At 49.0% G+C, this 25717-nt stretch overlaps 1 protein-coding gene across 1 annotated transcript in view; it reads right to left on the bottom strand.

Moving 5' to 3' along the window:
* Positions 1-25717, bottom strand: part of DAAM2 (dishevelled associated activator of morphogenesis 2) — a 119629-nt gene that overhangs the window by 24046 nt on the left and 69866 nt on the right. The window contains 10 exon segments of the mRNA XM_032648396.1: positions 2954-3083; positions 5081-5198; positions 6462-6528; positions 7982-8085; positions 9275-9385; positions 10588-10921; positions 13492-13586; positions 14024-14098; positions 17662-17751; positions 23806-24031. Coding sequence (XP_032504287.1) covers positions 2954-3083; positions 5081-5198; positions 6462-6528; positions 7982-8085; positions 9275-9385; positions 10588-10921; positions 13492-13586; positions 14024-14098; positions 17662-17751; positions 23806-23973 — 1292 coding nt within the window. The 5' untranslated portion in view covers positions 23974-24031.

The following is a 25717-nucleotide window of genomic DNA, read 5'->3' as shown; positions in this document are numbered from 1 at the left end:
TGTACCCCTCTGTACAAATAGGTTCTCGCATCTGAGAGAGATCAAAATATTGGCCTTACCATGGTCCAGACTTCCAATGACCAATGTGTGAGAGCAAGAGAAATTACCCACCCCAGTAACACAGAGTAAGTGGGTAGAGGGTAAAGAGGTGATGTGTCTAAATCACAGGAAGCCCCTTCATTCTTGTCAAGCTCATTACAAGCGGTGAAAATGAAGCTTTTACCCAGACATCAAGGTATAAGAGAGGTGAAATTCCAAGGTGAGATCTCAATAATCATTTCTTTTGTAAATCTGAAAACGCAGAGAAGTTAGATCCATGACTCTTGGCCTCCTCAACCAGGTCAAGGATATAAAGAGGGAGTGAAGTATGATGGGGAAATAATTTGCGAATAGATTTCTTTGGAGAGAGCCATTGTCATCCTCTCTGGCGGGGGGGCGGGGGTGGGGGTCCTCCTTCAGCACCATCTAGTGAAGTGACTTCTTTGCGCCCACCCAGAGGGTCTGGCCCATGTTCCCTGACACCGGGAGGGAGGCACGGTAGACTGGGGCTAGGCAGGTCCAGAGGGTAGGCGGAGACCCGTGACACTCCAAGAATTTGTTAGTATGAGAGATTGCATGAGGGTTTCTCATGAGCCAGAGAGCATCGTGGAGGAATTCGGCTGAAGCTATTTTAAGTCTCATCCAAAAAGTCCATCTGGACACTTCAACAGTGTACGTCTACGTGTATTGTATTGCCAGTGAATCAGGACCTGATGGAAGGGATGGTGCCAAGCAGGCCTGGAGGGAAAAAAAGAAAAACATGTGTCTCCAGTGACCAGGGTTCTGTAGCGAGAGGCCCCCAGCAAGGAACTTCTGAAGACCCCAGGAATACATGTCATATCTTTATCCATGTGCCAAGCCCAGAGAGCAGGAAGCCTATTTACTAAGTTACCTGATCAAGTAGGGCCTTTTCCCTTCTCCTTCCTGCCCCCATGCTGCCTCTGGTGGGGGTCAGAAAACGGTTAGCTAGAGGAAAGGGGGGGTGGGGGTAGAAGGGGCTAGAAGAGAAACAGAACACAGAAAAAGAAGCCAACCATCACACTCACTCACTCTCTCTCACACACTCTCACACTCTCTTCCCACTGCAGCTTCCAGCCCCAGTCCACGGAGAGAGACTCAAGGCTAAATCCAATCTAGAATATTGATTCACGTCTGAGACTAGCCCTTCTACTTGCAGATTTGAGGCTATGTTGGCAGCTGAAAGTGAGCTTAGGACTCCCATTGTCCAAGAAGCAGCAAAAACTTCATTGCACCCGAGGAGTTGTTATCCTCTGGCAGACGAAAAGCTTCCCCACTAAGTAATGTAAAGAATTAGTAGAAGATGAAAATAAAGCTGCCTTCAATATTTACAATAGCCAAGACATGGAAGCAACCTAAATGTCCATCGACAGAGGAATGGATAGAGAAGATGTGGTACATAGAATACAATGGAATATTACTGAGCCATAAAAAAAACCAATGAAATAATGCCATTTGCAGCAACATGGATGGACACAAAGATTATCATACTAAGTGAAGGAAGTCAGACAAAGACAAATCCCTTATGATATCACTCATATGTGTAATCTAATTTAAAAAATGATACAGATGAACTTATTTACAAAACAGAAACAGACTCGAAGACTTCAAAAACAAACTTATGGTTACCCAAAGGGAAAGGTGGGGGGGCGAGATAAGTTAGGAGTTTGGGATTAATGTACACGCTACTATATATAAATAGATAATCAGCAAGGACCTACAGTATAGCACAGGGAACTCTACTCAATATTCTGTAATAATCTATACGGGAAATATGAATCTGAAAAAAGAATGGATCTATGTGTTGTATAACTGAATCACTTTGCGGTAACACCTGAAACTAACACACCACTGTAAATCAACTACACTCCAATATAAAATAAAAATTAAAATTTAAAAAACTTCAAAAATAAATAAAGCTTGCCTTTTGATTACTTTCCTAGTTGTACTTGTCCAAGATACCAAGTTAGGATTTTGACTCCACCAACACCCAGCTATTTGTGCAAATGAAACAGTAGCATGAATAGTTCAGAAAATCATTTTCTCCTTGGCTTTGCGATGCAGCACAGTGAATCCTTGAGAGCCAATTCATCTCCTTAAGGGCAGCTGACTTAGGCTTAGACTGAAAGTAAAAAGTTTAAAATTAAAAGGTCCGTGTGCTAACATGAGGCCTGATTATTGGCTGACACAACTTTAAACTCATTTCTCGGTGTTTCTCTACACCCAGGGTCGGTCAAAGACGATAAGCCAGAGACCTTAGGCTCTGACATCGTTTTCCAACAGCCCCATGATTCAATTGTCATGCTCTATTTTCAGTGGTTGGCAGACCTTCTCTAAAGAGCCAGAGTAACTATTTTCGGTTTTATATACTCTGTACAGTCTCTGTCATATATTCTTGTGTGTGTTTTTAACGACTCTTTTAAAATGTAAAACTATTCTTGGCGCGTGGACCATACGAAACAAGCTGGAGGGCGGGGGTTAGCCTGTAGCCATAGTTTGCTGACTTCTCCTCCGTGTTGATACGTGTAATTCCCCCTCAACCCACTGAATGCAGTGGATCATGGCGAGTTGCGTACACCCCCTTTAAACCTGTGCTGTCCAATACGGTGGTCGCCAGCCATGTCACGTGACTACTTGAATTTAATGAAAATTAAATGAAATGTAACACTCAGTTCCTCAGTCACGCTAGCCACACGTCAAGGGCTCAGCAGCCGCATTTGGACAGTGGCATGTGTGGAACATTTCCATGATCACGGGGAGTTCTGTTGATTTTGCTCAAGGCCCATTGGAGGTGTCTGGGCTGGAGAGAGGGAGCTGAGGTTTCGCTGGTGAGACCCCAAGTAGGAGAGGGATGGGAAAGGAAGAGGAAGACAGGTGAGGGATGGCCACTGCTCACATGTTGACGATGTTCTTGACGTTGAAGTTCTCCAAGGGAGCCAGGTCAGGATCCATACCCCTCTCATCCTGGAGGACGATCTGCTGGAGGATGCGGTCCAGGAGCTGCCACTGCTGGAAGTTCCTCTTGTCTGAGGGATGACAGGCATCGTATCTTTACTGAGCCCTGGAACCCCCTGGGGCCCTGCCCTAGCGTCACTCCCTGGGGCCAGGCTGGGGAGGTGAGTCCCTCCCCTCCCTCGACAAGCTCCCCGTCTGACCGGGGAGGCAATGCAACTACTGATAATGAAGACTCATAAATCCTATCATTTCTTGCTCATCTGCAACTGACCTTTTATGAATGTGTCAACCGTCTAGATATATTTCTCTATTCCCTGAAATGCTTTCTGGCCGTCTTCTTCCCTGTTGGTACCCTGAGTATCCTATACCTGGGGAATGCAAATTGCTTTTTTACAATTATCTTCAAAAAGCACGTTTAAGAAAGTAAATCTGCTCCAAACATTACATGCTGAATAATGAAGTCTCCAGGGAAAAATTTTTTGAAAGAAAAGGTTTTAGGATTATCAGTGCTATTGTCCTACAGAGGAAGATGAATGGAGACTCATTACAGGCGCACACTGAGAGGGGGTCAGAATGGGCTGAAGAAGTGGCTGTGGAATCCTGGCAGATTTCGTGGTGAAGGTGACCCTGAACTGTGAAGGCAAAGGCATCGTGTGTTGCGCCTGCACAGGGCCCCATGGGCATCCCCTTCTAATCGTAGTCTGGCTGGACGTGGACTTTCTTTTCACGTGATGGTCACAAGCTCCTCTTCCTTGGTTCTTGATCCAAGTACTTTGTTTCTACTGACCACCAAGGGGAGGTCAAGCAGCATGATCCTGGCCTCAAAGGCAAGCCATAATGCCCACAAAGTGGAAGGTCACATCTGCATAGCCCCATTTTGAGGCAGAACAGAGGGACCCGTTCACAATGCCCTTGGAGCACTAAACACAGGAAGTCATGTGAGCAGAAGTCGGATTTCCCACGTCTTCCACGAAGACTTTCTAGACTGAGTTCTGGAGAGCTGGCAGCTTCCAGGTCACTGTGCCTGTCCTCCTTTCCATCACTCCACTGACACATGCATTGCAAAGTGGCCATCGTTTTCCATTTACCTTTCAACCAGGAACACAGGGTAAAGTATGTGTTCACAGAAGTAGAGTGTGTTTCATCTAAAGCCCTTACCCCAAAGAAACAAAATTCCTTCATATGTACAGACTCACTGAGCCTCAGGTTCACTCACTGTAAATTGGAGATAATAATACACTCCTTAAGCCATTCTGAGGTATAGAGACGCTATCTTAATAGACCTCCCATCACACCCAGCCCAGAGATGGCGACAATAAATCGTAGTTGTCACCACCACCTCGATTACCAACACCAACATCATCACCACTAAAGAGAGTCTGTCTAGGCTGACCATTATGTTGGGCCATGCCAGTTTCCAAATATTCTATTTTATGAAGAGCTTAAGTACCAAATGGTGCAGTTATAGCTCATTTCAAATTGCATGCTGGCGTGGCTATTAGTAATTATGTATAATTTACTCAGTCACCGGGCCCACCTGGATCGTAAGAGCTTAGCATCTGCTTCTATAGATACTGACATTTGGTATTTGTAAAGTGAGTCAGGAACAAGGGTGGTAGGATGGGAGCCAGCAAGGGCTAGATAGAGGACTTGATAAAATCTTAAAAAAAAAAAAAAAAAAAAAGGCAAGGCACACTCTTCCCACAGCTGTGCTGCTCCCCGCAAGCACAAAACTCCTTTTTGGAACGCCCTGAGGAGAATGATCACGACCCCGCCACGAGCTGGCAGCCAGAGCTGTTGGATCCTTCAGGGATCAAGCTCCCGCTTGTTGGACCAGGATGATGGCATTGCTCAGGGCTGACTCCCCCGCTCCTCTGCTGGGGGACAGTGCAAGTCCTGACCCCCAGGAGGAAGGGAAGAGCACGGGCCTGAGTCCTATGGCCTGGCCTCCTGGGAACTGGGGTGCAGGGGGAGACATGGGGAGACTTCCCAACCCTGGGAGCTTCTGACACCTTGTCTCCAGCTGCCCCGGGGCCAGGGGCTCAGGCTGGCTGAGGGAGCTACTCACAGGGCATCTGCAGGCAGTGGTGCAGGACAGACAGCAGGCAGGGGTAGGCCTCTGTGTGCTTCAGTTTCTTGTGGATCAGCTCAAACATCTGGGAAGCACTCTTGGTGTCGATGTGGACCTGAGGGTGTGGAGGGCATAGTGAATGGGGAGAGGGGAGGGGAAGGCAGCAGAGGGAGAGAATGGGGAGGGAGAAGACCCTGCTTTCATCCACTGAGCCCCGTCCGGCAGCAGCATTCCTTTCCTGCCTCTGGTCCAGGCTTAAAAAAGAGACGGGCATGGGCTTCCCTGGTGGCACAGTGGTTGAGAGTCCGCCTGCCGATGCAGGGGACAGGGGTTCGTGCCCCGGTCCGGGAGGATCCCACATGCCGCGGAGCGGCTGGGCCCGTGAGCCATGGCCGCTGACCCTGCGCGTCCGGAGCCTGTGCTCCGCAGCGGGAGAGGCCACAACAGTGAGAGGCCCGTGTACCGCCAAAAAAAAAAGAAAAAAGAGACGGGCAGAGAAAAGGAGGAGAGAGCTGTGCTAATTATATAAACCAGGGTTTCCCAACCTCGGCACCATTGGCATCTTGGACTGGATGATTCTTTGTTGTGGGAGGCTGTCCTGTTCATTGTGGGCTGTTCGGCAGCATCCTGGCCCTATATCTACCAGACGTCAGGGGCATCTTCCTCACACCTGTTGCGACAGCTAAGAATGTCTCTAAACATCGCAGGTGTCCCCAAGGGAAGTAAAATCTCCCCTGGTTGAGAACTACTGATTCAGACTAAGGGAAGGAAGCAGGGGCCTGGATGAGTCAAGGAGCACATGGCATAGGTTCACGGGTGCAAGTTCCAGACCGACTCTGCCGTTGAGTGACAACAGCAAGCTGCTTGCCCTTTGCTAACATCAGTTTCCTTCTCTTTAAATTCAGGGCTTTTTTTTTTAGAATATAAAGAGATGGTGCTTGGCTACTGAAGCACCACCCCAAAGGAGGTCTCCACGTGGGTAGGGATTTTAGAACACAAGATTTAAGCAGCAGACGCGTGGATTTTCAGGGTTACCAAGGCTAAAATGGAATGTTGTTTGCTAAGCATGGTCAGGTCAGTGATGGGGAAAGGTATCTCAGGAAATTACTAGAAGACACGGAGGAAGTCATCCCAGGGGAGGCATTTGAGAGTAACCATGTGTAAGAATTGTCTCTCTTTCCTTTGGGGGTTGCAGTGGGAGATGCTCTCCCCGGTTAGGCTCTGCTGGTGAGGCCTGGCAGAGCCACCATACTGCCAGGGCTCCAGAAGCGGGACCTGGCCGTGGAGGCATCCACCAGGGAACCCAGCCAACACCGGACCTACCACAGCACGGCATCTGGGACCCACTGCAGTCGCCCCATCCTTGCAGGCTCCTCACCATGTCAAACCTCCTGGCTAGCTCCAGGTCATCCTCGTTCCGGACCATCTCGAAGAAGTCCAAATGCCTAGACAGGACGGGGGGATACAGGGAGTAGACATCACCTCCAGGCCAGCCCCGGGTGAGGGTTACAGCCCTTCCAAGCCCCCCACTGACTCAATCTGAAGGCTTCATTCAGGTGAGGCCAAGGCAAAGCCAGAAAGAAGCCAGCTGCCTGTATGTCAACACTCTCCTCCTTTACAGAATCCCATGCCCATCCCTCAGGGAGGCCAACCGAGGGTCCTATCACCTTCCATTGGGCTTTCACAAGTTCGGAACTACTGACATTTGGGGCTGGGTCATCCCTGGCTTTGGGAGGTAGGTGTGTGAGTTTCAAGATGTGTACCAGCATCCCTGACGACTACCCACCAGATGCCAGCAGAATCCCCCACTTTGTGACAACCACAAAATGTCTCCAGGAGCTGCCAGAAGTCTCCTGGCACGGGCAGTCAAGGACCACTGCCCTACATCTACCTTCCCCAGTGTTCTTTTCTCTCTTTTTTATCGGAGTATAATTGCTTTACAATGTTGTGTTAGTTTCTGCTGTACAACAAAGTGAATCAGCTATATATATATATATACCCCCTCCCACTTGGACTTCCCTCCCTCCTGGACCTCCCTCCCTCCCCGCCCCCCCATCCCACCCATCTAGGTCACCGCAGAGCACCGAGCTGAGCTCCCCGTGCTATACAGCAGGTTCCCACTAGCTCTCTATTTTACACATGGCAGTGCACATATGTCAATCCCAATCTCCCAATTTGTCTCACCCTCCCCTTCCTCCCGTGCCTCCATGTCTGTTCTCTACGTCTGGCATCTCTATTCCTGTCCTGCAAACAGTACTGTCCCGTGTCCCCACTGAAAGCCAATCTCTCATCTTCTACCCCATCCACTCCTCCACACCACCACAAAAGGACCCATTCTCTCTCCCTTCAGACCTAACGTAATAACATAGCCTGTGCGAGTCGGGTGGAGCCAGAGAGGCTCACTAGTGATGCACAGGAGCTCCACTGTGCCCTTTGGTCAGCAAAGGCCTTGATGGCTTGCTTGCACCTTGGCGGGGAGCATTTCTTGGCTGAGCAGCCGGGCGCTGCGGGACGTTTAACATTCCTGGCTCCCTACAACCAATGCCAGTAGTGCCCCCCACCGGCCAGTTTGAAAACCAAAGAACACCCCTACATGGTTCCAAATCCCCCCCCCAGCGGGCAGTACTGCCACAGAGGAGGACTACTGGGTCCACCTGCCTATATCATCAGAGATCAGACAGGAGGTCAGCAAAGAGGACAGGCAGGGGCATAGGTGATGTGGGACAAGAAGGTGGGGGAGCTGTCCACCTCCCGCCCCCCAGAGCTGCTTCTGAATCGACGCTGGGTGCGGCAGGCGGTCTCCAGGGGAACAGAAACCTCCACAGGAGTCCTGACCATCCCCCCCCCCGAGGCGTTGTCGCTGTAGGTTTGCATGGGGACGGGTGACTTGGGCCTTACTTGTCCAGGATGGCGTTCTCGTGCTGTCGGAGTTTGTCAATCACAGGCTGTATCCCCAGCATCAGGAACTCGTACCGCAGATGGAGACGGAACTCCAGATTATCCTGGGGGTCACCAAAGGAGGACCAGACTCACTGGCTGGTCTCAATTTCCACAGGAGTCCCCAGTGGCCCCCTCACCGCCACTCCAGTCCCACCACCCTGCAGCAAACTCATCAGAACTGCTTCGAGTCCCAGAGTTGCAAGAAAGGGTGGGAGGAGATATCCTCTGACCTTGTTATTTACTCCCTTTTGCTCTCCTGACTCACTTCCTTTAAGTCCTTCACCAGTTTTCTCTAAGTTTTTGGCCTCAAAGAGCAGAGTTGAAGAGTGATACAGAGCACACACTTTGGAACCAGACATTTCTTGGTTCCAATCCCTGCTCTGTCACTTACTGGTTTTGTGACTTTTGCAAAAGTCTTAGTTTTTTCATCAGTTAAATGGACATGATATTACTTACCTACAGGAATGATATTCATAAGAACTGCTTGGTGAGGTATGGTTAGCAACTAACCAGAACAGATGTCAGCATAAATAGCTAGTACTGACTCAGGTGACATCAGCATCTTAGGGACAGGTAATTCCCCCAATCCACCCCACCTAACTCAGGTCATCAGGACGGGACGCAAAAAAAAGTATGCTGGCAGAAAAGAGGGAAAAGCAGAGATCATTAAGTTGCCCCTTTTGACCTTCAACAAGCTGACCGTGACTGGGGCACCTGATTGCCTTAGCATTTGGGGGGTTCACCTGCTCTTCAAGTTCTTCTTCGACTGTTGCTATTTTTAAGGTCTGGGAATCCCATTCTGACCCCAAAAGAAGGAAAATCAGAAGTCACACCTCCTTACAGAAGGTGCTAGAAGAGAATGACCGGCCACCCCAGAAATCAGTCCAGAAGCAGGTCTTTAGAAAGTTCTAGAAAGAAGGGCCAACACTTGCCCTCCTCCCATAAATGATCCCCCACCATCCTAAACAGTCATCAGCCAGACAAGCTTGGGGTTTGTCCATGACACACATAATGCATGACGCGACCCAGGCAGGAAGCTCCCCAGGAACCGCTCATGACAGGGAGGTTTATGACAAGCTGTTCTTTCTTGGCCCCAAGTGAAGGAGGCAAGAGGTGATACAGGTAATCTGAGGACAGTGATGGTAGTGTCAGCCACACTGACCCTCTGCCATGTCCCCAGGCAGCGCTCACGCCCTCTTCCCCAGGTCCGGAAAGTCAGGGCCCAGCAAGGGCACAGAGAAGATGCCTCACCTCTCCAGCGCCAGCATTGAGGACAGCGTTGATAAAGGACATGATGGCTGTTTTCAGATTCACTTCATCTCGGTACCGGCCCAAACTGCGGTCCAGCTCATTCAGCAGTGTCTGGATGGAAAGGCAGGATGGAAAAAGAGAGGACGGCTCAGGATCCTATGAGTCCAGCCTCTGTGCCTTTGCTCCTGCCCTTCCAATCGCCCAGAATGCCCCATCTGTTCTCTCTACCCAATCTATCCAATCTCATCTTGGACCTTCCCTAAAGCTCACCTTTTCCAGGAAGCATCCTTTGCCTCTCTACATCTCGGCCCCAGTCCTACCTTATTCTCCTGTCCACTCAGCCTTGGGGACTTGCTTTATTTTGCTGGGTGTTGCTGAAAAGATGCTTTAGCACTTTGCAGCTGTTTACAGCTCCTCAGCCCTCCGTATCTGTGGGTCCCATTTGTGCAGATTCAACCAATGCCAGGTTGAAAATATACATGTTTTTTAAATTTCAGAAAGTTCCAAAAAGCAAAATTTGCATTTGCTGAACACCAGTAACTGTTTACATAGCATTTATATGGTACTAACAGTTATTTACAGAGCATTTACATTATATTAGGTCCTATAAGTAATCCAGAGATGATTTAAAGTACACAGAAGGATGTGCGTAGGTTACATGCAAATACTACACTATTTTATATAAGACATTTAAGTATCCACAGATTTTGGTATCCACGAGGGTCCTGGGACCAATCCCCCAAGGATACCGAGAGTAACTGTATTCCCTGCCCAGCTCCTTGATAGCATGGATATTACCTTTTACCTCCTTTGCATCTTCTGCAAAAGGCCAGGGGTCATTTTCTGAACAGAGTAGGTGCTTTAAAATGTTTGATGACAGAACAAACATATAGTCTATAGTGGTGGATAAACCATAATGCTTGTGATAACCGTTCACATCTATTAAGACTCAGTACCAAGACATTATACTTATTGTCTTATCTCTTTACCTGGAGCAGGTCAGGGAGAAGAAAAGAGCATAGCATGGCCTGAGTTCCCAGGACTCGTCCCAGTGCCCCTATAGTAGGCACTGGCCCAGGCATCGGGCCTAAAATCTCCATTCCAGCAATGGCATTCAATTCAATATTTCTTGACTGAGCCCCTTTATGAGCCAGGTGCTGGGTTCAGAGACACTGAGCCACAAAAATGAAGCAGACCAATATTCCAGTCTCAAGGAACCCACGGTCTAGTGAGGAGTCCATTTTCCCAGCCAAACCGCCCCTCTCTTAAGGCTCCTCAGCTCTTTTTACATAAGCCCTCCACCAGCCCCGCACCTGGAAGCGCGTCCGCTCGGCCGCGTACACCTGGTAGTGTAGCATGGCCTGCAGCACCTTCTTGTGGCCGCCAGGCACCAGGCACACGGCGCCCAGGATCTCCAGCACGGCCACCTTGGTCTTGCTGTTCTCCGTGCGCAGGCTCTGTGCGATGGTGCTGATGGCCTCGGGCTGTGCCAGCACGTGTGCCCGCCCCTGGGAGTTGTTCATCAGAGCTTTGATGCAGCCGATGAGGGAGGTGTGGATGCGGCTTTCACAGGTGGCGTGGTCCATGCTCCGGAGGAAGTTCAGCAGACAGGTCAAGCCCTCCAGCTCGATGAAGCGGGTCACAAACCTGCCCAGACCAGAGCCATCAGCAAAACAGGTATCCTGCAGTTGCATATTATTCTGTATGCATTTTGCAAACAGCTACCCCTTACCTGGGTACCGCTGTGTCCCACCGACAGCAGCCCCTTGGTTCACTTGTAAAATTTACCTAAAGCGCTAAAATCCTATCACCTCACAAGACTCAGATCTTATTTGCATTTTAAATACCATGCATTTGCACGTCGTTGACTGTGGGTTACACAGCTATGAAGGTGTATATGTGAAAGAGATGATCATGATAATTATTAGGATAATTATCATGGCTGTTAAACCCGAAGACTCATCACCAACGACGATGGGAATTAAGAGAATCACAGTCAGAAAACAAGGAGGACTTGCAGACATGGGAGCCATCAGAGTCACTGCAACAAGGGATCAAGGCTGGGGAAGGCACTCTTCAAGGGATCCCTAAGAAAACATCTGAGTTATCTTGAAGGGTAGAAAAAAAAACATTAAAAACCCTTTAGTTCAGGGGTTCTTAACCTGGAATCTGTGTTCCCCTAAGGGGTCTACGGCTAACATTCAGGGGTCCATGAACTTGGATGGGAAAAGAAAATTACACTTTTAGTTTTGGTAAAACCTCTACCTGAAATTTAGTATTTCCTTCAGTGATGAACGTAGGCAATAAACTATAGTGGCATTAGCAGATCTGTGACTTTGTCGCACAAAGAAATCACAGCTGTTTTCATCTTTAATTACAGTTGTTACAAGTATCTCAAAATATCATTTCCACTCATCAGGGCTTCAGAATTACGGTGGTTGCCGGTTCTTATTATTTAAGGCATAAAGAAGTACATTTATTGCTATCTCACAAATGTTTAAACTTTGCTAACTGTATTTCAATTTAATTGGCTCATTTTTAACTTTATCTATTTCTATCTATTTTACTGTTTAACGACATCGCTCTGGTAAGCACTCAAAAGGTTTCACGTGGGTGGCAAAGTCATCCATGGCGCACACACACATACACACACACATACACACACACATACATACATACACACACACACAGAGGCTTCAAACCCTTGATTCAGTAGAATAATTAATGATCTGAGGAAATGTCATAAATGAAGGTGAGGAAAGCACTACATATAATTAGTACATTTGACCCCCAGTGCGTTTGTATTTCTACATGATTAAAGAAATACGCCTAGAAAAATAGAATGTACTCTTAAAATTGTTAAAAATAGGTATTATTTATTTTCTATTTTATACTTTTATGTATTCCACAAAATTTCCACCATGACTGTGTGTGACTTTTGTAATCAGAAGTTTATTATGGGGGAAAAAAAAATAAATGGAAGTGGGAGATGAACCCGGCAACCTCCCCTCAGCCCTTCTACTTCCTGACTTCCTCATCCTTCCTGCATCCCCTGCCCATACCAGGCCCCCACCCCACCCCGCCTGAGCAACAAGCAAGGATTAGGGGGCTCCCTTTCTCCTTGAGGCTATTTCCAGGCTCCTGGGTCAACCTAGACCACACATGTGCACGCGTGCGTATGTGCACGTGTGCGTGCGCGCGCACACACACACACACGAAGATCATTGTACTGGTAACAACTGGAGCTCTAGAGAAAGAAAAGGCCTGATTGTGGTGTTTGCCAATTTCCATAGTATAAATACCGCCAGCATATCTGATTTCAAAGTGTCAATGTGTGTCATTGAACAGGGAGCTGGGAAGAGATGCACCGTTTACATATTCCCACCAGGCACACACACTGGGTGTAAAGTCACTGAGCACAGGTAACAGTAAAGAGCATACATAACAGTAAAATGTAGTCAAATCATCAGGTAATTAGGGAGTGATAAGTTTCAAGCACTTAATTGCCTTTGTTTTTGATAGCATTTATTTAATCACGAGTTGATGTAATTTACATTTTCATCATAGCTATGTTTAACAACCAGCTTGCAAAACTGCTGAACATGTTGAGAGTCGGTTCCCACAAGCCAGAATGAGTTGCCAGACACAAGAGGAGCCTGTGGCTCTCTTGGGCCCTTTCACAATGTGGACTGGGACGTGGGGAGAGGCTCTTTTCAGCCCTTGAGACACCCATCCCCCCTTCCTTGCCTGCTCCCACTCTAGATGGAGAAATCTCAACCAGAGACACCACATCGCCCCCTAGTGGCTGGAGTACTTCTCACCCTCACTCACCCCTCTGGCGCGGGGCCCCTCATGTGCACAGCTCTTTCTTGTGTACCTGTCCGTATGCCCAACCCCCACCCCCCCCATCCTGTTCTGTCTTCCCAATAAAACAAGCACCTGCCTTCAGTTTCTCTTCAGGATCTGAGGTTGATCTCATCTTCCCATGTTCATCTCCCCTCCCCAACATGCCCATCCTCTGGCAGCATCCCAGCTCCTCACAGAGGGGGTGTAGGAGCCAGGATGTGAAAGGAGGTAAAATGAGCTCTAGGGGATGCTGGAGAGTGGAGCTGGCCAAGGGGACTGGGATGGGAGCAGAGCTCTGCGTGAAGCTTCGGGAAGCTGAGGGGACCACTGGGTGAGGGGACGAGGAAGGAAGTGAGGGAAGGGGACATCACCTCATGGGCTGTGTCCGGAGGGCCGTCTTCAGGTCTTCCACGACTTGGTTCCTCATCTCCGTCTCCTCCTCATCAAACGCGTACAGACTCTGCATCTGAGGTCGGAGAAGGGGGCAGAGGTCACGCTGGACTGCCTGTCTCCCAGCTCCCTGCCGCTCCCAGCCCGAGTGTGACCCGGGGGCCGCCCTCGCCTCAGGAATGGTGAGGCCTCAGGGAATGGTTTACTAAGACAGAGTGACAGACTCTGAGAAGAGCCATTCCCAGGCTTCACTTTCCTCATCTGTAAAATGGGGAGAATGACCAGCCCAGACTATTTCCCAAGGCTGTGTGATATATACATAATAAATGTTTCAGTGGTTTGGGGGGACCTAAAGTCACACAGGGGAGAGAGGGATCAGGGTAAAATCTTGAGAATAACTGAAAAGCTGCTGATCCCCAGAGAGGGCGGGCTGTGGGGTGCAGGGGAGGATCATGACTACTCTCCCCAGAGCCTTTCCAGGCAGGGCCGGGGCAGGACAGAGGCGAGGCTCACCGCGGCCATGGAGTTGATGCGGTCGATGTAATAGTCAGGCCAGCTGGTCGCTAGCTTGTTGGGATCCTCCTGTTCCTGGAACAAGATGAAGGACTGGATGAACCCCCCCGGCAAGACAGGCCCACAGTCTGAGACCCTGAGCTTCGTCCCAGGTCAGCATTCAGATTCATCTCCTAGCCCAGCCTAGATGAGGTGACTTCGAGGAAGTTATAAAATCTCCCCAGGCTTCCATTTCCTCCTTGGCAAAAGGCAGATCGTGGACATCGAATCTCAGGACCAGCCAGTGACAGAGGCAGAAACCACACAGGTGTATACACTTTCAAACAATATACACAATTAAAAATAAATTATTTTTTTCCCCCGTTATATCTGTTCTGACTCTATTTAATAAAATACAATTTTAAGTCTGTTGAATCTAATGAAAATGTGTGCTTATATTTCGTACATCTCCTTTTTCAAATTTTATTGTTTTCTGATAATATCATTCTCATTGTATTTTACAAAAGTATTTGTCGGTGACAGTTTGGATATTTAAAAACTTGGTCTTTCTCTCAGACAGTTTGGGAAGCACTGATTGACACAGAGCATTTGGTGCAGCGCCTAGCACATAGAAGGTACTCAGTAAACTGTAACTTTAAAAAAGGAGGGAAAAAGACACTCCCAAGGCCCTGGGTTTGGAAGGAGGAAGGGTCTGTGCAGCTAGGAGGTAGAGCCCAGATGAGACATGGCCCTCGGGCCCCAAGAGAAAGCCTCAAGTCCTCCCCAAGTGTGGGCAGGAATGAGGGGAGCTGGACAAGAATTGATGCTGACTGAAAATCCAGTCCTCTCCTCCGGCCAGCGGGTCTGCTTCTGAGCATTACACACACCCTCCTCCTTCCTGTCCCTGTTTCATCTGGAGGTACCCCCTCATCTGCTTTCTGCCAATTTCCTGCTTTCAAATTAGCATGAACATTTACCACCTCCAGAACCTTCCTGTTGAGCCACCTGCCTGCCAGCCAGCCTGGACTTTGCCCTGCATCCCTCAGCCTCATCCACTCTGGCTTCATGATTTTGTTTCTTAAAATCTAAATTTTAGCGCTTCCCTGGTGGCGCAGTGGTTGAGAGTCCGCCTGCCGATGCAGGGGACACGGGTTCGTGCCCCGGTCCGGGAAGATCCCACATGCCGCGGAGCGGCTGGGCCCGTGAGCCATGGCCGCTGAGCCTGCGCGTCCGGAGCCTGTGCTCCGCAATGGGAGAGGCCACAACAGTGAGAGACCCGCGTACCGCAAAAAAAAAAAAAAGAAAAAAAATCCAAATTTTAGATCAGTGAGAAACCTGGCTTGATCGGGTCTTTGTGACTTCACGTGGGTATCTATGACCAAAGTCCCCAAATTCTAGCTTCCGCCTTAGAGAGGAGATCACAGAATATAAACGAACGTTATCATGAAACACATACTTTCCTGCCTTTACTGGCTCCCCATTTAGCCATTTCACATGCCTTTAATGAGCACCTACTACATGCCAATCACTGCACTGAACCCTGAAAGTACTGAACAAAAAGTCATCCATGTAGTAGTCTGTCTTGTGCCAGAGGCAGGGTGACCGGTGCTCTACGTCCATTTGTGGGCCATGGAAACCCAGGGTGGGGGGCATCTAACACACAAGGCTCATGCGGGGGCTGGGGTAGGGGGTCTGAGAGGACTGGGCTGAGTTACTCAAGATTACTGAAGCTAAGAAAGGGGGAGGGTGTTAGAGACAAGAGGAAGTACCATGTGGAAAGAGAGGGGGGTGCGAAAGTGTGTGGGGAGATGACACACAACGTGGTTTGGAAGGTGGTGAGAGACGTCCTTACATTTTAGTGCGTTTTTAATTTTAGCTGCATAAGGGATCAACGTCAGGGACCTCCAGAGTAAATCAGTTTGGAAAGTGGAGAAGCACGAGATAGGATGAACTACTCCTGTAATTAATTTTCTCCTCCCTCCCTCTCTCCCTCCCTCCCTTCCACGACTCGAGCTTTTGAAAGACCTGTTTTCCTCCCAATGAGATTCCTAAACACAGAGCACAGTATTCTACAGGTGCTTAATACATGCACACTGAGTTTACTAGACAGTGGCTTGCAGTGCATGCAGGTTCTCAAGGCTCTGGCAGGCCTGCATTCCAGCATCATTGCAGCACTTGCCACGACTGGCTGGTGACTTTGCGTGAAGGCCTCTCTAGGCCTTCCTGGCCTCCTGTGTAGAATGAAAGACTAGATTGGGTTGCTCCTCGGTTCCTTCCAACTCTAGAATAGTGACCAATTTTATGAGCTCGGTCTGGCCCAGTATGGAGCCCGGAACAAATATCTTGAGCGAGAAGAGTTATAAAAGAGCCAGGAATGGGCTCTAAGGAGCACGAAGGAGAAACAGCTCCAAACCATCCCAGACCTGCCCGTCTTCTCCCAGAAGGGAGACTTCTGAGCCTCAGGTGTGGGAAGAACCAGGTCCTAGCTCCCAAACACCTATACACTCTTGAGCTGCAGGCCTGAGAAACGAGAGGGTGGAGGGGTGGGGAGGAAGGTGGGCCAGGAAAAGAAAAATAGAATGAAAGAAACAGGCTCAAATAGAAAGGTGGCAAGAGAGACGTAGAGAGAAAGAGATGAAGGAAAGAGACATAGAGATGGAGGAAGAGAGCAGAAAGCACAGCCACTGGAAAAGCAGAAGGGAGGAGATAAAACCCAATTAAGACCTGACTGCGGCACGGCACATCCTTCTAGGGAGGATCATATTCAGGGGACTGACATCTTTTTTTTTTTTTGCGGTACGCAGGCCTCTCACCGCTGTGGCCTCTCCCGTTGCGGAGCACAGGCTCCGGACGCGCAGGCTCAGTGGCCATGGCTCATGGGCTCAGCCGCTCCGCAGCATGTGGGATCCTCCCGGACCGGGGCACGAACCTGTGTCCCCTGCATCGGCAGGCGGATTCTCAACCACTGCGTCACCAGGGAAGCGCAGGGGACTGACATCTTTTAATGAAGGAGAGGAGGAAAGGGAGGAAAGGGAGGAAAGGGTGGGGAGAGTGGAGACCAGTGTGTGTCCCTGGTGTGCACGCTGCCCTGGGACAGGGACACAGCCTGGGACGGGGTGGGGGGTGGGGGTGGGGCTAAAGATCCAGAAGAGACCACTCACTTCCCCCCAGATGGAGTTCTTCCAACAGAGCTGCCCCCAGGTATGGCCCAGGGCGCACACCCTCTCCGCATACGCACAGGCACAAGAAAGGAATCTAGACTTTTTTTTTTTTTGGCTGCGCAGCTTGTGGGATCTTAGTTCCCTGACCAGGGATCGAACCCGGGCCCACAGCAGTGAAAGCACGGAGTCCTAACCACTGGACCACCAGGGAATTCCCTAGACCTGTTATCGTACAGCTCCCTTACCCAGCACCAACTCCTGGAACCCAGTGGGCACCTGCTTACAGGATTTTTGAAAACCAGAATCCTATGTCCCTGAGTGTAAGCTCCATGAGAGCAGGGATTATTTTTGTCCTGATTTATTCACTGTCACTCCTCCAACACCTAGAACAGGACAGGTGTACAATAAATACTGGTTAAATGAATGAGCAAAGCATGGAGGCAAGGGCTGCTGTGCTGTGGACCCTGAGGGACAGCAGAAGGGAATCAGAGAGGGCACCTTCTTCTTGCTGCAGTAGATCTGCCATTTCTTCTCAGGTGGCAGTGCAAACACAGCCTCCCGGTTTTTGTCGGTGAGATCCAATTCATCCTGCAAAGACAACAAGAAATACATCTAAAACCCAGACATGGTTGACCTTCGAATATTCGGTCCTACAGGAAATTACAGTTCCCTCGAATTCCCTCAAAGCCCTCAGCCTGCTGTCCTCCTCCAAAGAGCATCAAAGATATGATAGGGAAATTCTTTTTCTAGAAGTTCAGCCCCATCCTCCCATCTCCTTGCAGCAAGCCCTTGAGCTTCTATCCAAGCATCTTTCACTTCCTGTCCCCGTCCCTGGCTCCTCCTATCCAGGTCCCCTGTTCCCTGCCCATCTCCCGTATTGCTTTGCTAGCCTCTAGTCCTCTAGCCTGGAGTGTCCTGTCTTCCTTCCTTGTCCTTCTTAAGCTTGTCAACACCATAAATCAAGGCTTGACAAAGAAAGAAATCAGTCTACTGATCCAGTTTTTGCCCTCACCCTTCAAGTCTCCGTGCCCTTTGAGTGTCTCCCCCAGAAATTCTCTGGTTCCCCCAACCTCAGCATGGGTCCCAGCACAACTGAAGAGAGCTGGTAAAGATGATGAGCTGAGCATCTCTCCTGGCAACAAGGGCACGCCATGCCACGGGAGGTCTGCTTCCCATGGAGGTGTGCCTGCCAGGGATAGCCCTCCGGCTGCACCACCACCAAGACAAGGCTGTACACACGCAGGCTGGGCTCCAGCAGCTGGCCCACGCCTCCCCAGGAGCAGGACTGGGTAGTTTCTGACATCATCAAATTTAGGGTAACTCTTTCGGTAGTTTGGGATGATTTTATAGGTTTGGCTGTGCTGAATGGCCCCTAAAAAAGTTCTCTTATTGAAAATTCTTCTCCTGTGATTCATGAGTTATGCAGGGGCTCATCAAAAAAAAAAAAAAAATAGTCAGTGGGCCATGGGAACATAATGTGCTTTTCAGCTCAATTCTTCCTTGTAAGGTTTTTTTAAAAAAAATAAAAGCAAAACTTACATTAAGACAAAAAAAAGCATAGTATTACTAATCTTTACATTTTCTAAAGTGATAGTGAAAGTAATATCTAAGAAGGTACAAGGGTCTTAAATATCAATATCTACACTTTTTGTCCTTTACTTTTATTCAACGAGAACATTTTAGACTTTCCTTCACATAGATCAGAACTGTCCAAGAGGAATATAATGTGAGACACATGTATTTAAAAAATTGTTCTGGTCACTTTAAAAAATTAAGAAGGAATAGTTGAACTTAATTTTAATAATACACTGTATTTAACCAAAAATATCTAAAATATGGTCATTTCAAAATATAATCAATGTAAAAAAAAAAAAGATCAATGAGGTATTTTACATTCTTTTCTTCAAACTAAGTCATCAAAATCTGGTGTGGATTTCCCATTACAGTTCATGCTGGTTCAGACCAGCCACGTTTCAAGTGTCAGCAGCCCCATGTGACCAGTGGCTGCCATCCTCAATGGCACATTCAAAGAGAACTTGAAACTATGCCCATCGGGTCACCTGCCTTTCAAACTAAAGACTCCAGCAGATCTAATGCTAAAGGAAGGTTCTTCCCTAGAACCACTCTCTTCATATCCCAGGAATGTCCCCAGACCCTGCTCAAGGTTTCTGAAGCATTTCCTTTCCATGGTCAGAATCAGAAATAAAAGAAAAAGATAGAGTTCTGTGCACCTGACACTGCCCAGCACAGACTCCATCTCTTCTACTTTTGCTTATGCAGTTAGTTCCACCCGGCCTGCCCTCCTGGCCCACCCATCCTGTGGACCCTGGTCTAATTCCCGAGCTCAAAGTCAGCATCCTCCCACAAGCCTTCCACAGCCCCTCCCAGGTAAGAACACCTCTCCCTTCCTGAACTCCAGAGCAGTTATGTTCAACCTTGTACTCCGGCTGTGTACACACTGGTCTTTTCTCACCAGTGGTCTCTGTCACTAAATCGAAGGACCTTTCTTGGCGATTTCGCTCAGCCCAGGTAGTCCATGACTCTGCGGACCATCCACTCCTTACTGAGTCTCTCTTCCCTGGTTTCCTGGACAACCACACTCTTGGGCAGTCCCTCCTGCTTCACTGTATGTTCCTCTTGGGACCCCCGACTTCTCCTCCTCTCTCCTACCATCCAACATTGAAGTCCCAAAGGGCACCATCCTGGGTCCTCTCCTCCCCTCCCTCTATGCTTCCCCGGGGTGAAGGCTTCGCAGCCATTTCCAAGGACTCAGTGACGATCCTAAACTCTCTCAAACCTGTACCTCCAGCTCACCAGTGTCCTGAGCTCCCGATCCTGGCACCCAGGTGCCTCCTATACTGATCAACTTTGGTGACCCTCAGGTACCTCCCACACTCATGCAGTGTCAGGATGTGCCAGGCACTGTTCTCAGTGCTTAAGGTTTACTCATTAAACTTGCAACAGCCCATTTTACAGGTGAGGAAACTGAGGCATAGAGAACATACGCAAACTTTGTTCATCAGACCCAGACCCTAAGTCTGGGTCTCCACTGGCACATCCTATCCTGTACAGGGTCCCACCATCCACCCACAACCTCACGTAAGAAACTTGGTGTTCTCCAGTTCCTGCTCACTCACCAATCCCAACAAATCCTGTACTTCCTTCTCAGCAGCTCTTGAATCTGTCCACTTCTCCCCATCCTCACTGCTAACACTTTAGTCCAAGCCACCATCCTCCCCAGCTTGGAGTGCACCAAGAGCCTCCCAATGGTCTACACAGACCTTTTTTTTTTTTTTTGCACTGGATTTTAATCTTTAATATCTAACATTATTGCTTTAGGGCATGTTTTCCCTGAACCAGGAACAGAGTGCTAATTACATAAAAATATACACATAGAAAAAGTAGTTCTCCATTTTCCCGGGGAAAAAACAGTAACTTCTAGAATACTCAAGGGTTTTGTTTTAATTATAAAGTCTTGGTCATCTCATTTATTAGCTCTGTGACATACATATTTAAATTAAACATTAGACAACCGTTACAACTTACAAAGGTAAGGTGTCATTACTGAGTAAAGAGATTCTCCTGTGAGTGGATGTGTCCATTCTCCCACCCTGGGTACCCTGGATGGAGGGACCCTACTTTTCTTTTAGGAAAGTAGATTGGATCACCTCAAAACCCTGCTTAACCTCTTCGGTGGCTTTCTGTCACCCTTCGGATCGAATCCAAAATCCTTGGTTATTCTCATCGTGATGGTGCTCCCCCCGAAAGGACCCAGCTCTTTCTTGAATTGAGACTCTCACATCTGCTGCTGCTTCTGCGGGGGACTCCGTGGCCCTCTTCTGCACCTCCATTCACTCATCTAACCATCGCTGTGCTTTCAGATCTCCATGGAAGTGTCACTGCTTCAGAGGAGACACCATGACTGCCAGTCTAGATGAAGGCTCCCTGCTAGACACTCCCACAGCTCCCCAAACATTTCCTTTCAAAACACCCACCACATTATCACTACTGTTCAAGATCGGCCTTCCCGTTCGGCTTCATGTTCTTGGGGGCAGGAACTACTCCTGTTGGTTCGTCACTAAATCCCTGGCAGCCCCACGGGGCCCGGCACACAGCAGTCTCTCAAGAACTATTCTTCATTTGTTTGATCAATACCTCACGCTAGTCTTCCTGCAGACAAGACGGGCCTGACTCATCCTTTTTTGCCAAAGTACCTTGTAAAAAAAAAAAAAAAAAACCCTGCCACTTAAAATGCTCAATAAATACTTGGTGACTAAAAGGGCCAAAGGAAGGAACACCCCTTGACATGTCCTTCTTTCAAAACTCACATGCTCTGCTCAAGAAGATGTCCCTGCCCGGGATTAATGCAAGAAATATATTTTTTATCTTCATTCCCAGCTCCTATCCTAGAGCTCTTAAATCCCTTGGAATTTCATGAATGATAGAAGTGATAGGAATATCTTTTGTTCCTGACACAGAGCTCCTAAATCCCTTGGAATTTCCTGGGTGATAGGAGCCTCTTTTCTCCTAGGGAAGTGACTCTTGGTGGACCCTAGATAGCTTCGAGGTGGAGGTTGGTCGCCAGAAGGATCAGGCCTTGATTAGAAGCCTAGAACATTCACCCTCACTTCCCAAACTCTGGGGAGATAAGGGCTAAAGATCAAGTTAAAAAAATCTATCATGTCGAAACTGCCATAAATGGCCCTAAATGGCAAGGCTCAGAGAGCTTCCGGCTGGGTGGATGCATCCACGGGATGCGAGGGTGGGGAAGCCCAAACTCCACACGGGCAGACTCCTGCGCTCAGGACAGGAGCCTTACCCTTCTGGGTCTAACCCTACGTACACCTTCATCTGGCTGTTCACATGTATTCTTTAGAATATCCTTTATAATAAACTGGTAATCGCAAATAAAGTGTTTCCCTGACTTCTGTGAGCGAGCGGTTCCAGCAAATTATCAAACCCGAGGAGGGGATGGTGGGAACCCCCGATTTGCAGCCACATTGGACAGAAATGTCGGGGAGCTGGGACCCACCACCTGTGGTGGGCGTCTTAATTTGGGGGCTGTCTCGTGGATCCGAGCCCTTAACCTGAGGGGTCTGCGCTAACTCTGGGTAGTAAATGTCAGAATTGAGTTAAATCGTAGGACGCCCAGTTGATGTCTGTATAAAATTGGAGAACTGCCTGGTGTGGGAAAACCCACATATTTGGCATCAGCAGTATTCTGCATAAAAAACAGATCTTGCAGGACTAACACGGATCAGGCTCCGAAGGCTATTCTACGCTAGTAAAGGCTTTGTTCTCTCCCACCTCCGGCCCCACCCTGAGGAAAGGCATGAATCAGGACCGTGAGTTTTCCTGAAGCTGATATGATGAGGAAGGCGGATCACTGTTTCTCATCACATGCATGGTCCCATCTTATAGTGGTCCTGTGATTTGCAGAGCCGAATCGCCTTAATCAGATACATCCGTGACCGAATCCAAGTATGAAACCCCATTCCCAATCACACTGCCTTGTTTCTCTACAGGCCAGCCGTGAGAATGAGTGACCAGGAATTAATGGTAGATGACCCTGTGCTTACTGCCCTCTGCCACGGTTCAGGCCCGAGTCCTGGGCAGGGGTCCTGCTCCCCAATCCGGGACTTTCTTTGGTGTGCAGGCTTTGTCTCACCATCAGACCTCCCAAGGGAGGAATCATGCTTCTTTCCTGTTCTGTCTCCTTGCGGTCAGAGTATGACATGTCACACACAGGGTGCTGCTGTGGTCTGAATGGGTATCACAAAGGGTCAGGAAGAGCTGCTACCAGTATAAACGAGAGAGCTTCTGTCTTCCCCAGGCTAGACATGGGATGTCATCATCCCAGACCCTACCCACGTTCCAGGTGTGATACAGGCATCTCTACCTTCCTGTTTCTGGTTAATCATTCCCTGTTCTGAGACTTGTGGTTGCCAAGGGGGAGGCGGCTGGGGGAGGGATGGAGTGGGAGGTTGGGATGAGCAGATGTAAGCTATTATGTATAGAACGGATAAACAAGGTCCTACTGTAGAGCACAGAGAACCATATTCAATATCCTATGACAAGCCATAATGGAAAAGAATATAAAAAATGTACACATATGTATGACTGAATCACTTAGCTGTACAGCAGAAATTAACACAACATTGTAAATCAACTATACTTCAATGAAAAGAAGAAAATCACCCCCTGTTCTGAGGTACCCAGTGTCCGCCTACAGAATTCCACCCTGTCTCTTCTTTCTGTGCTCGAGATAAAAGGATCCCAGGGAAATTCCAGCGAGCAGAAGAGAAAAAGTTGACAAGTGCTCTGATGTTCTCTAAGGCCCCTCACTGCCTGATTTCACAAAGGCGTGGACCTGCTCCTCTCATGGGAGCCTGCTGCTACCCCGCGAGGTCTAAAATCCAGTGAAGCTATGACGGAGGTCCACCTTTCATGGTGCCAACCCCGGCGAGTAACTCTGTTTCGCCCCCATAGCTGAAATGTCCTCGGGGCTCACCTCAGCCCCAAGCAGAGTTTCAGGAGGTGAAGATGCCGGCACATGGGCCCTTGCCCTCTGTCTGGCTCTGCCTGCTCTAGCCGTGGCCCTCCCCATTGCCAACTCCCCTCCCTTCCCACCCCCTCACTCACCACCAGCTCTGCAAAGCGGACGTTCAGCTCCTCTGGGTTGGGGATGGGACTGGAGAACTCCATGTACTGCAAGGGGTGGCTGTCCCGTAGGTTGATCTCAGGGAGGTCGCTGCCTCCAAAGCAGCACAGGAAGCCCAGGCCATGGCGGCTCCTCTTGCGGGGGGCCATGGTCACTTCCGGCTGGGGGGACAGTCCGCAGGCAGATGCCCTAGGTCCTCATGGTGATCTGGGTAGAACAGAAAGCACAGGGTGGTCAGGCATGGCGGCCAGGTAGACAGGGATGCGGCCACTCTGCCACCATGACTTCGTTGCCCAACTGTCAGGAGCCTTCAACCCAACAGCCAAGCCCCTTCCTTCTCCCACAGCCATGAATACTTTCAGATTCTCCCTCTGTGCCCCTAGAGAAGACAGGAGGGCTGTTGTCACAGAACGTAACTCCCAGGAGGTCAGAGCTGGCACTCAGCCTACCCTCTCTCTGACTGTACAGACGGGAACCCTGTTCCCTGTCCTCTGGTCCCCTGCAGACCAGTTTCCAGCAGGGATCCCTTACTCACTTGATTCACTCCAGGATCTGGGGATACCTGCTTTAAAGGCGTCATCCAGTGGGGAGAGAAGGGCTGACGTCGGCTGGCAGGGGAGACACCGAGCTGATCACATGGCATGGCTCCTGGAATGGGGGCCTCCATGGGAACAGAGGATGGAAGGCTTGCACAGCTTTCTGCCCAGTCTGTTGCAGCCAGGCATGTTTGGATGGGTGTGAAATATCAACAGGGCGTGGGTTCATCCACCCATCCAGAAGGAGGGGTGAGCTGGGGGAGCCATTAGAGTGAACCCTCAGTAAGGAAATGGGGCTGATCATTGGAACGGTGTTCAGCCAAGAGTGAAGGGAATCTGGTCAAGTCTGCTTTCCGTACCGACCAAGAACAGAGGACACCACTATGGCCAGAGATCAGGACTGAGGGCCACCCGACAGCTGGGTGGTTGTTGGAACAGAAAGGGTTAAGTCTTTGCCACTGGGAGAGCCTAGTTCTATGGTGACCAGCATGAGACTGAACGCTGGCCCTAGTCATTGACGTCACACAGCTACCAGGTAGGCTGAGCCCAATTATCTGCACATGGGCTTCCTGAAAGGGCCAAATGACCCCTGACCAATGGTTCCTACACATGGCTTCAGATCTGGGCGGGTTCACTAGAGAGACCATGGCTTATCCACCCCCCTGCTGCCCAGCCATATTCTCCTCATATTAATATATCCTAATTTTTTGAATATAAATAAGATTCTGCCTTCATCCTTATTGAATATCACACCCCAGGTTTAGGGTCAAGATTTTTTTTTAATTGTGGCAAAATACATAGAACATAAAATTTACCATTTTACCACTCGTACGTGTGCAGTTCGACGGCACTAAATACATTCGCATTGCTGTGTAACCATCACCACCAGCCACTTCCCGAACTTTTTTCCATCTTGTAAAACAGAAACCCTGTATTCACTAAACAATCATTTCCCATCTCCCTCTCCCCCCAGCCCCTGGCAACCACCATTCTACTTTCCATCCCTGTGAACTTGTCTACTCTACGTACCTCCTGTGAGTAGAATCCTACAGCATTTATCCTGGCGTATTTCACCTGGCATCCTGTCCTCAAGGTTCATACTTGTTGTAGCAGAATATCCCGTCTTTTTAAGGCTGAATGATATCCCACTGTGTGGATACACCACACTTGGTTTATCCACTCATCTCTTGACAGACGCTTGGGTTGCTATCTCCTTTTGGCTATCGTGAATGATACTGCTATGAATGTGTACAGCTATCTTTCCGCGTCCCTGCTTTCAGTGCTCTGGGGTAACACGCCCAAAGGGGTCAAGGTATTTTTCAGTCATGATTCTTAGCTGCTTCATTAACAGAATGAT

Source organism: Phocoena sinus, chromosome 11 (genome assembly GCF_008692025.1).
Source record: "Phocoena sinus isolate mPhoSin1 chromosome 11, mPhoSin1.pri, whole genome shotgun sequence".
Classification (NCBI taxonomy): domain Eukaryota; kingdom Metazoa; phylum Chordata; class Mammalia; order Artiodactyla; family Phocoenidae; genus Phocoena; species Phocoena sinus.
This window is presented reverse-complemented; position numbering and strand designations above follow the sequence as displayed.